This window comes from Thalia democratica, chromosome 4, assembly GCF_965202585.1.
Source record: "Thalia democratica chromosome 4, ktThaDemo2.hap1.1, whole genome shotgun sequence".
Classification (NCBI taxonomy): Eukaryota; Metazoa; Chordata; class Thaliacea; order Salpida; family Salpidae; genus Thalia; species Thalia democratica.
Window position 1 is genome coordinate 49,802,021 of NC_139168.1, and position 17,704 is coordinate 49,819,724.

Here is a 17,704-nt window from a genome sequence, read left to right on the forward strand (position 1 = left end):
TATAATTAAATAAATAAATAAATATATATATATATATAAGATGTAACGTTATAAGGCGTTAAATCCTGAAGATCCTGATAAGCTAAGCTTATCGGAATGTATACCACAGATGTTCTTGTGCTAAAACTTTATTTCAACTAACGGCGTTTCACTGCTCTCAAATAAATTTAAGAACAGATCTACGGAGTCTATAAAATGTTAACACACATTAGAAAAAAAGCAGAAAAAAGCATGTATAATTATGTATAGTATTTATCTAGGTATTAACTATAAATGGACTTTATGGTTTAAAAACAAAGTTTGGGATAAAAGCATAAAATTATAAAATTGTCTACAAAAAAAACAAATTTAATAAAAGTAGGCACTAACCTCAAAAAGCTCTAAGAATAGGCAGGTTTTAAAAATGAAAATTAAATTGAGTTGTGCAGAAATGTTACGTCATAATAATTTTAACAAATTGTTCAATAATTTATACAGCTTAAAAACATGAAGTATTAAACTTGCAAGTATATGTGAGTTTTGTGAAATAAATTAGTACATAAATAGACAGAGTTATTTTAAGTAGAATCGTCGGTTATGGGGACAGATATTCAATAAATCTTGCCGCTTATTCAGAAGTAGGTCTTTATCTTCTGCTGCAATTACTGCTCTTTCTGTATTGCAAGTTGGGCAAATTCTACTTACTCCGTTGGATGCATGTTTGATCTTTGAAACAATACTCCACTCCATGTTTGGCCTTTTACCGTACCTGTGAAAAAAGCTCCAGACATAATCCGATAAACGCGTGCTTTGTTTTTTATTTATATTTTTAAAAGTATGTTTATGATTAGCATATCTATCCTTGAAACTACCTGCTGTACTTCCGATATACTATACATAATTATAATATATTGGATAAATAGTATATTGGATAAATACTATACATAATTATACATGCTTTTTTCTGCTTTTTTTCTAATGTGTGTTAACATTTTATAGACTCCGTAGATCTGTTCTTAAATTTATTTGAGAGCAGTGAAACGCCGTTAGTTGAAATAAAGTTTTAGCACAAGAACATCTGTGGTATATATATATATATATTTTTTTTTTTTTTTTTTTAATTTATTACAGAATTTTCTAAATATTGCAAGAAACATTTCCTGAAAGTTTTAGGTGTTTATCTCAAAAAACGTAGGAGAAGATAGGTTTTTATTCAAATAGACTTTTTTTTTGCAGTTTTTGTTAGTGCCTCCCATAACTAACCTATTGTTACCTTTGACTTTGGCCTGCTATATCTCAAAAGTTATTTTTAATCATTAAGATATGTAAAAAGCATCTTGTAGCTTAGTTACAACACTATAAAACCAAATAAAATTGTGAAAATATTGATTTACCCCCTATTCCCTTAATCATTTTTATTTTACAATGTAAAAGAATTAATTTTATCAATACACTAATTTATTAATTAAAAAAACTATAGAATAAAATTGATTAATTATTTTAGTTTATAATAAATAATAAGAAATATAATAAATAAATTTATAAAACACAAACTATTTACATTATTCTACATAAAATATTGTTAAATACCTAGGATGATGTGGCACCAATTTCAAACTAGAAAACCAAATATAATACTTGATGTCTTTTTTAACCATAATTATATGCTAAAAATTAATGTTTTAAGCCTAATATGTTCAGTTTAAAAAGATACTCTTAAACAAGATATATAAGTACATAGTAAGAATTATATAATAATAACAATTTAACGACTTTATTTTACAATATCATAATCAATATAAATCATTAAAACTATTCAAAATATATATTTAAGCGTTTGTTAAGAAAAGATCCTAGCAAAACAAGTTCACTGGAATATATATAATAACACAATTATACAGTATACTTCTTTTATTACACTGACATATGTTTGTGTGTTAAATTATTTAAATTTATTATTATTTTTTGTATAATTTTTAAATTAGCAGGCTACGCCCTGCTAATATTTACATTTATTATCAAAGTTGCTATAGTACTAAACTATAAATACTTTGGGAACAGGTAAAAATTGCATTACTACAATATTGACAAGGGGACAATTTGCACGAGATGACAAAATTTCACAATCAAAATTTTTCACCAAGGGTCAATTTTGGTTATACGCACGAATGGGGCACACGATATTCAACAATATTTAAAGGAACTTTTTTCATATTTTTGAATGATATTCAATATATATTTACTACCAGGTCCGAATTTGTTCAATCTGCTTTAAAAAAAGTAAAGACATCGGTAAGGTACGCACTTTGAGAGGTACGCACTCAAGTAAAGTACGCAGTGCTACGTACTACGCACTATTTTTTCTTTCTAAGAACTAAACATTCATAAACTTTTTACATGTGTTATCAGTGACTATAACTAGCTTTTTAAACCAAAGAAAGAAAACTGTAACTACTAATGACATTTCAACTACGTTTGACATTATTACTATGTGAAAACTTTATCGTCTGACAAATCAAAAATATTAGTTTTATGAAAAATGTATTTGAGTTAAACTAAATAAAAATAAAAATTAGGTTTAAATTAAGTTTTGTTAAACCAAAGTTTAATTAAACCAAAGTTTAATTAAACTTGTACAAAATCTGTTTTAAATCAAAAAAACAATCATATTTATCAGTATATAAAAGTAAGAATGCAACTATTTCAAAGAAATGAAACTCTAACATTTATAAAACTTAAATTTAATAACTTTTTAAATTTAAACTACAGACCTCTTTTTAATAAACAAACAACTTGAATTTAATTTTCAAATTTGATTCATCAATTTTTATCACGAAAATACCTGATCACCGGTACAAGATTTAACTAAACAACTATAATACAAAAACTAATCTAATAATTAAATATAAGCTTACTTAACAAAAGTATATTTTTAACTAACACAAAATGAGTTTAATTATTGTTTTTCGTTTTTACACAATTAAGGTTTTACAATTTAAACCACTGAACCGTAAAACAAGTGAAATTAATAATAAAACAATATATAGCATAAATTGTTTAGAATCAAGTTTGATCTATTCTTAAAATGTTACAATTTAAATCAAAAAATATCAATGAAAATTATCTTACAATGCCAAAATCTGGATTGTTGAGGGCTGAGAGACCTTTTATTAACTTTTAAAAATTATAACTGATAAACTAATAAACACAATTATAAGATACTAAGATAGTGTGTACCTCTAGAATTAGAGACATTTTAATCAATTCCTTTTCTAAAGTACAAACTCCACATTTTTTTAATTCAATATCATTACCATAAATAATTGACATTTTGGTAATTTCTTGACAATATAATTTGCAATGTTTGTTTATTATTAATTTTTTTGTTACCATTGTCACAATTTTAACGTGTTTCAAACAAGTTATTCAAAATTGTTTTAAAAAAACGCAAGTTTTATTAAGTGTTAGTTGTACTAAATTTTTAATTTAGTAGTAGTCTTATGATTTTCAATAAAATTAATGTGTTGTTCAATTCAATAATGTATTGTTCATTTCAATAAAATTTGCATATTTTAAAAACATTATTTTGGCCATATTGATTACATTGAAGACTAAACTCTTTAATATAAAAGTTAAAAATTTGTAAAAACAATAAAAATATTTTTTTATCAAATAAAGTAACATTTATTTTAATAATATCAATTTTTGTTTATTGTGTTGTTTTTCCAATTTTGTTAGTTTAATTAAACGCTTTGCACCAAAGCTGACGAAGTGTTAGTTAGTTTTTTATAATAAATAGTTTTAAACTTGGTTTTCTTTTAATATGTGTGCCTGATTAGTACACTAATATTATCTTTAACAACTTTATTAAATTTTTTATGAATTTAACTAATGCTTGCATCGTTATAATTATTCGTGTAGTAATAAATAGTTTATATAAAACAAGTTTACCAAATTTTTATTGTTGAATAAAGAAAAAAACAATTATTTTGCAATAAAATAAGGAAAATGTATTGAAAGATTTATTGTTTTATAAAGCACATACATAGTGCGTGCAATAGTTTTTGAATATAATATTGCAATTTACCAAAACTTTATTTATATAAAATATCTTGATAATTTTACATAAAAAAAAATTATGCGTGCATAAACTTGTAGAGATAATGAAACAAGTTAAGCAAAATTGATTATCATATAAATAGTTGTTTTTGATATTGTTTCAACTTTTTTTAAATCAATGTTTTATTTTTGTTGTTCCTAATATAAAAAACTAAGAAGAGCGTCGCAGTTGCTTCTGAATTGCTATAAACCGGCCTTTTATAACTAAGCTTTAGGTAAAGAATCATATTTAAACAAAGGATTTCGAAATTTTAGTTTTTGACAAAGTCATCCCGTTACAGAGATGTTATTAGGGTAATAGGGATTGGTAAAATAGATTTGTACAACAATCAAAACAACACTTATATTTTATTTACATAAACTAAACAACACAAAGATACAATTACATCACTCTATACTAGAAATACATTTAAACACAAATGATAATACAATTATAATAAGTATCTTTTAACTTAATCAAGAAAGATTCTTAAAATTATCATGTTTGAAATGCATCTTAACTTATAGCACACCAATAACTCCCGAATGCTCTGCCGAAACTGCTTATATTTGCATTAAAAAACGCATTAGTTCTCTTAAATAAATAACTTATTGTGGGAAAGCTTTTCAAAATGCATTATTTATACAAAATATTTCCACGCCCTAAAATCATAAAACATTTATTACTTATGATTCCCGTTCTAAATAGATTATTTTTAAGAGTTCCCACACCATCGGTACATTTCCCTTTGAAAATTATCATTTTAATGATCTTTGTCAGCTTTTAAAATAAACACAAAACCTAGTTTGTTCTTTCCCTACAACGCTAGTAAACCGACGATTTAGGCGTGGCTTAAAAAAGATATTAGGCGAGAAATTTTTCGTCGCAGCGTTTAAGTGGATTTTAATAAATACGGACCTAGCTCACTTCCCACCTAGTTAAACAAAAAAAAAATCCATGCCGCGGTTTTTTTTTTATAATTAGTACTTATCCGAGAAATTGTATTACTTATTATCTCAAAAATTACATAATTTACAAAAATCAAGATAAAACACAACATAAGGACAATGTAACAATGATAGTCATTTATTTGTCTTCCGGCTTCTTGTCCTCGGGCTCCTTTTCCTCAGGCTTCTTGTTCTCGGGCTTCTTGTCCTCAGGCTTCTTGTCCTTTGGTGGTTAACAGAAGCTATGAAACATTAATCTTAGATTATGGACAACGTCTTGTTCTTTTAGGAAACTTTTTGAAAATAAACACAGTAAAACGAAAACTCAGAGTAGCATATTTAAAAAATAAAACAGTATATTTATTATACTTAATTAACTTCGAAATTAAATCTAAGTCGTTTGTTTAATTATTAAAAAAAAGGTCTGTAGTTTAAATCTAAAAAGTTATTAAATTTGAGTTTTATAAATGTTAGAGTTTCATTTCTTTGAAATAGTTGCATTCTTACTTTTATATACTGATAAATATAATTGTTTTTTTTGATTTGAAACAGTTTTTGTACAAGTTTAATTAAACTTTGGTTTAACAAAACTTAATTTAAACCTAATTATTATTTTCATATAGTTTTAGTCAAATACATTTTTCATAAAAATAATATTTTTGATTTGTCAGACGATAAAGTTTTCACATAGTAAAAATGTCAAACGTAGTTGAAATGTCATTAGTAGTTACAGTTTTCTTTCTTTGGTTTAAAAAGCTAGTTATAGTCACTGATAACACCTGTAAAAAGTTTATGAATATCTAGTTCTAAGAAATAAAAAATGGTGCGTTTTTTACTTGGGTGCGTACCTTACCGATGTCTTTACTTTTTTTATAACATATTGAACAAATTCGGACCTGGTAGTAAATATATATTGAATATCAATAAAAAATAAGAAAAAGTTCCTTCAAATATTGTTGAATATCGTGTGCCCCGATTCGTGCGTATAACCTCAATTTTAAAGGAAGATACTTTTGCTCACAGACAAAATTATACAAGGCGACTAAATTTAACAAAGACATAAAATACGCGCCCCTTAAAGCAGACAAAAAATCAAATTTTTTTTAATAGACACATTTATATACCTACTCTGGCTTATATTCTTTCGTCACAGTATTTATTTTTTACAGAACTCAGTTAAAGTGTGTTGACTTGTTAAACACACAGAAACATATGTCATTGTATTAAAATAAATATATTGAATAATTTTTTACTATTATAAACTATTGTTTTGATATAATCGCTTTATATTGTAAATTAAAAGCGCTTAATTATTTAAGTTGTAGATATACAAGTTTATTTTTATTTATGTATTTTTAAATACAAGTTAATTTGAATATACACACCATTGGGGCAAATCATATTTTAAATTATTTACAGGAACTTTTTTAAGTTTCATTTGATATTAAATACATACTTAAAACTAGGTCCAAACTTCTACAATGTGCAAAAAAAATAAAAACATTGGTAAGGTGAGCACTTTAAAAGGTACATACTAAATTGCAAAATAGATAAAATCAATTAATAAATGCAACAATGCAGGCACGTACCTTGGTACGTATCTGCAAATATGCAAAAACGTATACTTTTGTACGAAAAAAACTTGCTTTTGTTTCAGTTCTTCAGCTTAAAAAGGCCCTGCTTTTTTAGCTTTTACTATTCATTTATACTTAGTTTTGTACTCCTAAGAAATCTGCCATATACCTATTCTTTAGCACTTTAAGTGTCGTAAAAAATTAAAGAGTTAAATACTTTTATACATTTGTCACATATAGCATTTGTATATCAAAAAGCTATGCATTGCAAATTGATTCTAATAAAATCTGTAGCTTTTTCTCTAAAATCATACACCTTTATATTACAGAAATTTGCATAATCTAATGTTGTTTCTAATGACTACTTTAAATGTTCAGTTTTGAAAAATTCTACTTAAACTTCAAAAGTTGTAAAGTTAACAATTTTTTATTACTGTTTAAAATTTTTATTTTTAGTAAAATTTAGGCTTCAAAAATTAAATAAGACTTGATGAAGTTGTTAAGATGTTTTTAATATTATAATTTAAATAATATTTTTAAATATATTGAACTTTATTTTTGTAGTTTTTTTTTGTTTTTTGATAAATTCTTTTAGTTGTTAAATGTTTATCGATTAAAAGCAATAAATTTTGCAAATAATTTCTGAGTTGTTAAAAATATTAATTAAATTAAAAATTTTAGGCTTATAAATCAGCTTAAAACTATTTTGCTGACTCAGCAAATATTTAGGAAGACAGACACCTTTGAATTACAATCAGATCCAGACTCGATATGTTTAAAATGGTCAAAAAATAAACTTTTAACATTAAAAAATTATCTTGACAACTAATCTATTCTAGTGAAAAAAATTAAACTTTGCAATTATATTTAGCAAAAAACTATTTCTAAAACTACATTAGTTTTATTAACACACAAACTATTGCTTTAATAGAAAAACTAAAATTATAATCGTTCTACAACAAATAATACTTTTTATATACTGTTTTAAGTAAAAATACATAAACTTAGGTTAATAATTGTCTTTTTTTCACAAACGTTTTCGAAACTAAACAAAGTTTTTTTCAGTTATAACAGAGTTTGAAAAATAATTAGTAAGTAGACAGCTAAAAAAATATTTCAAATGTTTAACGTACGAATATAAGATTCAATAAACAATACGAATTTAAGAATTTAGCAAATATATAGTAATTAGACAATTGTCAATAATTTTTATTTTTAATTTAAAACTATTCGCTCGTTTAATTTAGGTCTTTCTTTTTAAATTGACATTGATTTCATGTTGTGTAGTTCGCTGTGCTTACATGGTTTTAAAAATTTTAAAAATCTTGCAGAGCAAGTGTACTTATAAATGACATCCGCTTTAAGTACTACCAAAGTATTAATTCTAAACCTTATTTTATGTGTTTTCAAAAATATGAACGCCAAAAATAATAAATAAAAGTACTAGTAACGTTGCTTTTTCGGTAACTAAGCTGATATTGGAACAATTCTACATTAAAAAATACTTTATAAAACAATTTCAAACTTTGCATTTGTGTTTTCGACATGTTTATCTTAAGTCTAATAAAGAAAAAAAACTTGAGTTTTTCTAGTTATCACTGCTTAAAATGTGACTAAAAAGGTGGAATAACTGTTTAATAAAATTTTAACAAAACTTAGAAATGTTCTGCAACAAAAAACTCATATAAAACTATTATAAACATGTAGTTGTGATTTTTAACTGTATGTCTTGTGCCTATTTCATAAAAAATGCTAGATCTTTTTTTAAGTTATCACTGCTTAAAATTGGACTTAAAAACAGCAGTATAAACGCAATAAAAAATTAACAAAACTTAGAGAATTCCTACAACAACAAAAATGTTTATATTACCATTTTAAACTTTGCAGTTGTGTATTTTAATTATTTATTTTATGCAATTTTAGTAAGTTTAATTTTAGCTTATTTATTTTTTAACTATAAACGTTTAAAATTTGCCTAAAAAACACTAACATATAAGCCTTAAAAAAAATTAAAAAAAAAAATATTTTTATAGTATTTTGCAGAAATCTTATAAAGAAAAATAATATCATAAGGTTAATTAGCAATATCTAAATCTATAACAAAGAAAACTTTATAAAACGCAATTGTATTTGGAAACTTCCATTTATGGAAGTCTATCAACAAAAAGATCTCAAAAAGTTTGGTCAAAGGACCTGAAGAACCATAAACCTTTTAGTTATAGAGTCTTATTAAAATAATAATATGGAATTTTATTTGATATTTTCCGAAATTTCATACTTTTTTTTAGGTTGGTTCAAGATAGGACACAATTAATTTTTATCTTGTGCTTATCACAGTAACTTGTGTTTCTAAGGTCTTATATTAAAAGAAACATTTCAAATAGTAGTTAAAAGAGACAATTTTGATTCGATTCGTTAAATTCTTATTATTTACATAGCTTCTAACAACGATTAAACAATGAAGCCTAAAGAATTTTACCATAAATTGTATATATGTAATAATTTGGAACTACTCTGTTCCAACCCGTGATCAATTTTAACCTGTGCACAATTCCTAGCCGACTAAATCCGAGAACCGCTTACTGACCAATGGTAAGGGTTAGTAGGGGTAACAGTGATAGTTGAAAAAGTAAAACAAAATAAAAAATAATTAAACAAAAGCTGGGTTAGAATTGTGCGCGGCCGGAAATTGTGCGTGTGGAATTTGTAAGTATACCCTAAAATTTTGTCCATTTAATTGTAACTATTAAAATAGTGGTGGCCGCGGGTAGCAAAAAGCCAAAGTTTCCACACAGAAAATGAGAATTCGATTAAACTTGTACTTTTAAAGTTTTTATTAGTTTGTGTTGTATTTTTTTAAATTAGACTTATAATTTTTCAAATAAATCCGATCAGAGAGTATTCTTTATGATACTTCTGGTCCGATCATAAAATATATTGCCTGACCGTAACTCATAATTTTTCTCAACAAATATCTTACAAAAAAAAACATCTTTCTTTTTATTATTAATACAGAAACAGCTTCGTTTGTTGTATCATGAATTTTGTAATTTAATTTCTCTTATTGTTAATATAATAATTAAAATATATATTGATTGGATTCAATATAAAATATGTGCATAAACATGTATATATAATAAGTCATTATGTATGAATGAACTATAATAAATAAAAAACTTTATAGTACATACATATTAATTTAATATGTATATAATTTTATACACATACTTTATATTGTATAAAATTAAACATATTTTGATAACTATAAAGGAAATTAAACTATAAAAAAAAACATGATACACCGAAAACTGTTTTTAAATTTGCAGTAGATAAAAAGTTTGATTTTTTTTTTAATTTTAGGACAATTTTTAAATAAATACTAAAGGATTTTTTTAAGAAAAAATATTAATCATTAATACCACTAAAATGTTTTTTTATTGTTTCTTATAAAACTTACGACCCCCCTTTTTTTTAATTTCTTAAATTCATTATTTTTTTCGTTTTTGTTAAACTGACTAATACAAATATATATATTTTTTTTATTTAAATGTTGTTTGCACTGCAGTATATTTTTTAACGGACTGTTATGAAATTTTGATTTTGCACTATATATAATTTACACAAGTCATTTTCTAACGTTTTATTTTTTAGATATATCTATTTTTATAGATTTCTATAAATATATGTGTATTTTTTAAACTTTTGATAGGAAATATTGAAGTATTCTCGCCTCGCCAACAAAATGATTTTTTTTAGAAAAATATTTTACTTTACTTGTAATGGATTAGGTGCTTTTTAAAGAAATGATAAATAATAATAAAAATACTATAAGGTAAACTTATAAAAAAACATATTATATAAATAGCTTTTGTAAATGTCAAATAAGCTTTTAGGAACAAAAAATAGAAATTAAATTTTTGACAAAAAAGTTACTATATTTGTTTGATGTAGCGTAGTTTCAAGTGTGGTCATAACAAAAACATCTTATTTTGTTCATATCTTAAAAGCAAGATTAAATTGAAAAAAAAAGGTTATGGTTAACTTTAGGTGAGCACCAATATCAAGCTGAAATTAGAATACATATGATGTCTTATTTAATCATAATTTTAGGCTAAAATTTTATCTTTTATAGATACAAGAATAAAATTAAACTTATATATCATAAACTAATAAACTTAAATATTTAATTGCTTTTATTTTACAATATAATTTGATTATAATTTTGAGTAAAATTGATTAAATATTTTAGTTTATAATATATTAATTTAGTTCTTTCTATGTATTTATATATCTTGTTTAAAGCAAAGTATTGTTTTCTTTAGCCTAAAATTATGGTTAAATTAGACATTGAGTGTATTATATATTTTTTCAGTTTGATATTGGTGCTCACTTAAAGTTAACCATAACCAAAAATCATTTAGCTTTCAAATGTAGTTTTATTAACTTTAATTGAATTTTTATGGAAAAATTAAGTAAATAACTAGGATACGTTTACCCCCAGAAAACGTTTATTGTTGCAAGGGGTAGAGTTTGAGACTGATTTTTTTTTACCATAAAAAAAAAAAGGATGGTGTCGCACTAGTATCAAGCTGAAATTATATTTAATGTCGTTTTTAGCCATAATTTTAGGCAAAAAGTATGTATTTCAAAATACATGAATAAAACTAAGCTTATTTATAAAAATCTAATAATACTTAAATATTTAATTGCTTTTATTTTACAATATAAAGGAATTATACAAATACAATAGTTTATATTGATTATGATATTGTAAAATAAAATGGATTAAATATTTTAGTTTATAATAAATAAAATTGATTTTGATATGTATTTATTTAGCTTTTTTAAGACAAAGTATCTTTTTAATTAAAGATATGAAACTTAGAACATAGATTTTTAGCCTTAAATTATAAATGTCATCAAATATAGTATAACTTCAGCTTGATATTGTTGCGATATCATCTTAAGTAATTACCATATATTATAAGAAGTATTTATTTTTATGAACTAAATTACTTAACAAAAGACAGCTAAAATGACTACTTTTTTTAAACAACCCTGCAACACTATTAAACCTTAATGTATTTTTTATTTCATTTTAAAGACAAAGGTTTATTCTTAAAAAAACTGCTATATCTATTACAATAAGCAACAATGTATTCTATGCTGATTCCAGGCATTTGTTTTTGTATTTGCACTTTTGAAAAAAAAGTTCAAAATAAGGTAAATTTTAGATGAATGTATTTAAAAATAAAATTAGATTGAATCCTATGAGAATAAAAGTTATTAAATTATTGAACCCTCAAGAGCTAAATAGTATATAGTAGTAGAATAATTTTATTCAAATCTTTAATAGTTGCAGGGTTACCACACATTCAGGGCAGTTTGAATTTTTTTTTAAATATAGCTAGTTTTAACTTTTAAAAATTTAGTTTAAACATTTTCCTTATTCACAGGGTGGTTTTATTGTTGTTTTTTTATGTAGTCATGTTTTTACAAAGTTTATGTTTTTTTTTAAGTGTTGACCACCAGGTTTTAATCTTGCTACAACTAATTGAGAGAGTTTTTAAAGCTATCATTAGAACCCCTACCCAATTAGGCCACACAGTTTGATATTTTAGCTAGATTAACAGCACTCTTATATTTATTTTTTTGCTCATAATAATATTTTTTTAGGTTTCTTTAAAATCAGGTTAAGATTGATTTAACTCAATCTAGTTTTTAGTAACTCAGGCTAAGTCTTTGTATCTCACAGAGTGGTGACCCTTTTTAATATTCATTATTTGTTTATATATAGTCTAATTATTAATAGTTTATAACTAGCAGTAAAGCAATCATTTTTCATGACGGGTTATAATGGAATTTGAAAACTTTATTTTAAATACTGGCATTAAAAGTAATAAAATTACTTAGTTGTTAATTTTACTTGTTGTGAATTCTGTTTTTCAGTTTTAGCATAAACTCAGGCTAACTTTTTTGTCTCAAAGAGTGGTATCAAAGAGTGGTAATCCTTTTTTCCAACAAACATAAGAAAATCCAGTATATATTAGATTTATGTTAGTAATTAACAAAAAAAATTGTTACAATAAAAAAAATTGAAAACTTTTGTATTTTTTAACTTTTTGTATAGTTTATTTCAAGTTTTAAGAATTCCTTATAAATATTTAACTTCATATTTTATTTATAATAAAGTAATTTTATTTTTTGTTTCGTTAAACTTCTTCCATTTAATCAATAAAAAATTGAGGTAATTTTTGTAAGCATAATGTTTTCTGAAAGTAGAGATGACAGTGAAAATTCAGATTTATCTGATTATGAGAAAGAATTTTCTGTAAAAAAAAAGTTACTTGCAAATAAGATGTTTACATTTTTCAAAGGATATGAGTCTTTAGCTTTATTTCTTCAAAGACTTCTAGTATGGGAAAATTTGACGCATTCTTCTATATTTTTAGTTCTTGTCAACTTCATGTTTTTCTATGTCTATGCAAAATTTAATAACATTTTTGGATTTATTTTTTCTTGCATTTTGACTGTTTTTTGGGTTGACTTACTCAAGGAAAAGATTTGGCCAGAAATCAGGGCAGTTGCACCATCTAGAGATAGTGAGTGGGGAGAATTAAACCCAAAGCTTTTATCATTTTACGAAATATGTGAGGCATTTTCCAAAATAGCCTTAAAAATTAAAGAGTATTTTAGTGTACTTTTAGAACTGAGATCTAAAAATCACACCAAGTTCTTTGTCAAGTCTTGTTGTTTTTGTTTTTTAGGTTGTATTGCTGGAATGTACATTTCAAGTGTTTTTATATTTCACTTATTGTTTTGTATAATTTTACTTTATCCATGTTTAATTTATCATGAACTTCTTGATAAAGTTTATGTTTTTCTTGAGTTGTATTTTGGTCAACTTTTACCAAAAATAAACCCTGAAAACAATTTTAGTACAAATACTAATTTAAAGCTCTCTCCAAGTAATGATGAAGAATATATATCAGAATTTATACCTCCAAACAATGATAATACTGCTGTTGTCCTAGCTAGGGCTTTATCAGGGAATAGTCAATTATCAGATGTTGATGAAGTAATTTTGGCTAAAAACCTTCCTGGATTTTCTAAAAAATCAATGAAGTCAACTTCAAATGATATTTTTGAAGATTCGGCTGTAAGAATGCCAACTCCAGATGAAATAGTTGAAAATAGTGAAAGTGATGATGATGATCATATTGGGTTTGTACCTTCTCCCAGTTACACAGCACCTTCAACGAAAGCATTTCTTTCACAAAAAGGTAACCAAGTTCTTAATAGTCTTATAAGTGGTATATCAGAAAACTCAGCTAATGACTTAAACAAAATAGTGAAAGACGGAATAGTAGCAAGTTTGACACAATTTAATTTAACTAGCAACAACAGTAATTTTAACAACTTAAAGAATAGTGAAACAAGTACACCGTCTGAAGATTTTGAAGTATTAAACTTAGTTGATTAAATTTTTTGTAGCCATGCTTTTGTTTTTATATTATTATGTAGGGTTAAAGGTATGTTAAACTAAACGTTCCAGTTTTAATAAATTTTTTAAATGATTAAAAGATTAATACTTTACAGCTTCCATAAAATTAAGTTTTTTTTTTTTTAATTAAAATTATCTCAAAACTATTTTGATAAATATACATTTTGTTTTTATAACAGTACATTTTTTTTATAGATTCAATAAAGTTTTGTTAGATTTCTGGTAGAACTAAACTGCCATTTTCGATAAACTGAGTAAAAATTGCTATTATTAAATAAAAATATGTTTGTTCATTTACAGATAAAATCTCTAAAAGGTAATATAAATTTCAAAAATATAAAAAAGCAACTCAAAGCTGTACAAAAATTTGAAAATATAAAAGTATTTTTCCAGTTATAACAACAGTTTAAAATACTTTACATGATGGTTAACTTATTCTTATAAAAATATGTATTGATATATTATATTTTAATTGTGCATACTAAAAGTTTATAGTTTTTGTTAATTTACTGCTTAAATTCAATAGCTGATTGCTTTTTATGATTAAGTTCAGTTTTTTAAGTGTAATTTGATTAATTTTGTACTATTAAGTTTTTTTTGTTTGTTTTTAAACATCTAATATTTTTTGATTTTTTTATCAAACTAAAGTTTATGTTGTGTATTAAAAATCCTAAAAATGTTTTTTTTCTAAAACTTGCTAACTAATTTTTGAATAGCTCTATAAATGCTAGATTTTATCTTTTTTAACATTATTCGATTAAGTTCTTATTAAAATGATTAAAGTAAAGCGAGTCTGTTAATAAAGCTGTTGGTAAAGTTCGATTTTGTCCAATGGTAATTTAAATAAGAATATTTCAACAAGATTTATTTGAATAAATAATAAAAATATGTTTTAACCTAGCTTATGTGTTTTTATTTTAAACATAATTATTTTAGCAACTACTTAATTTATTGTAGTTTTTAATGATTTATGAAAATAAATTTATTCGCCTTTATAAATAATAAAAAGTTTTTTGAAAATAATAATTAAATAGGTGCTTAGAATATGGTCAAAAGACCTGAAATATAGAAAGACCTTTTTCTTGAGCTTTACACCACTATTTAATTTGTTTATAACTATTTTTTGAAGATAAAAAAATCAAAAAATAATAACTAAAAAATTATGACAACTCAGAATAAAATAACAAGAAAAAAACACATTAGTAAAATTTTTGTGTAGTATAATAAACTTAGACGTATCAAATTAGGTAAACTCTAAAAAATCAAAAAAGTTATTTATGTCCTCCCATAAATTTTTTATACTTATTTTGAGCTCTTTTTACAACTGTAAATAAAATTAGCCTGTAAATTTAACAATATCAAAGTAAACCATGTAAATAGACATAAAAAGTACTTCGACTGTATAATATCTTATTTTTATAGGAAGAAAAATGTTATAAACTTAATGGTGAATCAAAAACTTCAGTCAATGGTTTAATTAAGTACATAACTTTTCTTAGGACTAAAATATATAGAACTTGATAAATTTGCTTACACAAAAGAAATTTTATTAAATTAAGTTTATAAATTATACTCCAAAGTATTGTAATAGTTGCGACAATCTAGCTTAGGCTAATTTTATTATAACTTAGTCAGCATACTAAGTAACGACCATAGACGGCTCTAGACTGAATTTTTGAACACTGCTACTCCTGAAAATAGATTTAAAAAAAAATTTTAATTTACCGAAAACGTATTTCATTTGAAACTTTACTTAGTTTTGCCTAAGCTTTTTAAATAACTTTCTAAATATTGAGTTTACAAGATGTAAACATTAGATAATCATAAAATATTTCTTATCACTTTGAAAACATGTGAAACTAGTTAAAAATAAATATTGAAAACCTAGATAAAATGAAAACTTGCGTTCATTTGCATAAGGTTATTGATGAAAATACTAGTACATGTAATAAGTTAAGATGATGCACTATTTCTAAGCTAGCAACTTTATAAATTTTAATTCTGTTGAGTTACAATACTTAACTTGTAAAAAATTATGTTGTTTTTTTTTTTGCATTATAATACAAAATACTTTTGAATACTTCATATTTTTTAAATATGAAGATATAAAATGGACTGGCCATATCCTAATTTTGTGGACTTGGTAGATCCTTTATTTCGGAAAATAAGTCAAAAAATCAATTTACTTAATATTTTATAGTTTGTGATAAATAGAAAAAAAAAAAGGTCTTAGCCGTTTTTGCAAGGAATTTTAAAACTTGCAATAGGTATTACGGGATTTTATTAAAGTTTACGTAAAATACCGCGGCAGATTTTGAAATTTACACTAAATGTTCCGGTAAAACTGAAAGTAACTGTAGGAATCAGATCTTGATTTGAAAACTAGATCTGGATCCTAATTTCAAACTGAATTCGAATTTTATGAATACGGTTGATCGTCATAATACATTAGAGATTGGCGAACTTTTGCACGCAAAGCAAAAATCTACAGTCCGTGATGTATTTTTCAGGTAAAGACTTGATTTTAAAAAACAATCATGTAATGGTTTGGTGCTTATAAGTTACAATTGTTTTCTTAGCTTTGTTTTACTTTTTTACTTGTGCATTATTTTTTTTATTATAGTTTAATTTAGTTTTTTATATTGATTGCTACCTTTATATTAAACAGCTTCGGCCCACGAATGACTTTTTTGAATTAAAACTGCAAAAAAATGATGGTGCTTAGTCTACAAGTAACTTTATAGAAAATTTGCCAAAGACTTTTAAACGGCTGTCTCCCCTTATTAGAGACGTGTCAAATATGTATGAAGGGTGAATTTTGCACGAGAATAAAAAAAAAAACCGACCAAAGGTTAGGGGTAACATTGATAGTAAAAAAAGTAACTAGTAAAGGGTTAGAAATAACAGTAATAATAACAAGTGATAGAAAAAAAAGTTACCTGCCAAGGGTAACGGTTAAAACAGTGATAGTAAAAAGAGTAAAAAAATAAAATAAAGATAATTTCAACCAGTGCAAAAATGTCTTCATACAAAAGTAACCCTTCATGTAAAAAAGTTTCTTGCTTTTTTGACACCAACCCCTGGTAAACATAGTTCACTTCACTAACAACTGACTACATAATTACTACTCGAATACAACTTTAGTACAATAACATTTCAATATATTCTCTAAATTTGGTATTTAACTATAAGTAAACGTTGCTTTACCTTTAAAAAAGTTATTTTCTCAAAAACATGTAAGTGACAATTTATGCAACATATCAATACTTTATTTATTCAATATAGTTAAAATTCTCTCAAATTAGTATAAAACCCTTTAAGGTATTCTTTTTAGTCACTAAGCGTTTCAGTCTACAGATTGTTTCCCTGATAAAATAGACTTTAAGTATACATTTTGTAAGAATATATTTTCAGAAGATCTACTTGGCTGGCTATTGGTTATGCATTACGATTACATCTGTAATTTTAGAATATCACTCAAAAGGTTCTTTTTGTAATTTATGCATGAACTTACCTAGCTCATATCTAGTTTGATAAATATATTTGTTGATAAATATGCTCAAATATGTTGGTTCTAGATTTATTTTTTCTACCCTAAAAC

General features: G+C 24.4%; 1 protein-coding gene across 1 annotated transcript; it reads left to right on the plus strand.

Annotated features, from left to right (window-relative positions):
* Positions 1-11,786: 11,786 nt before the first annotated feature.
* Positions 11,787-14,904, plus strand: LOC145834076 (uncharacterized). Its single transcript, XM_082941411.1, has one exon. It carries the CDS (start codon positions 12,865-12,867, stop codon positions 14,080-14,082), a length of 1,218 nt encoding a protein of 405 aa, XP_082797537.1. The 5' UTR covers positions 11,787-12,864; the 3' UTR covers positions 14,083-14,904.
* The last annotated feature ends 2,800 nt before the right edge of the window (positions 14,905-17,704 follow it).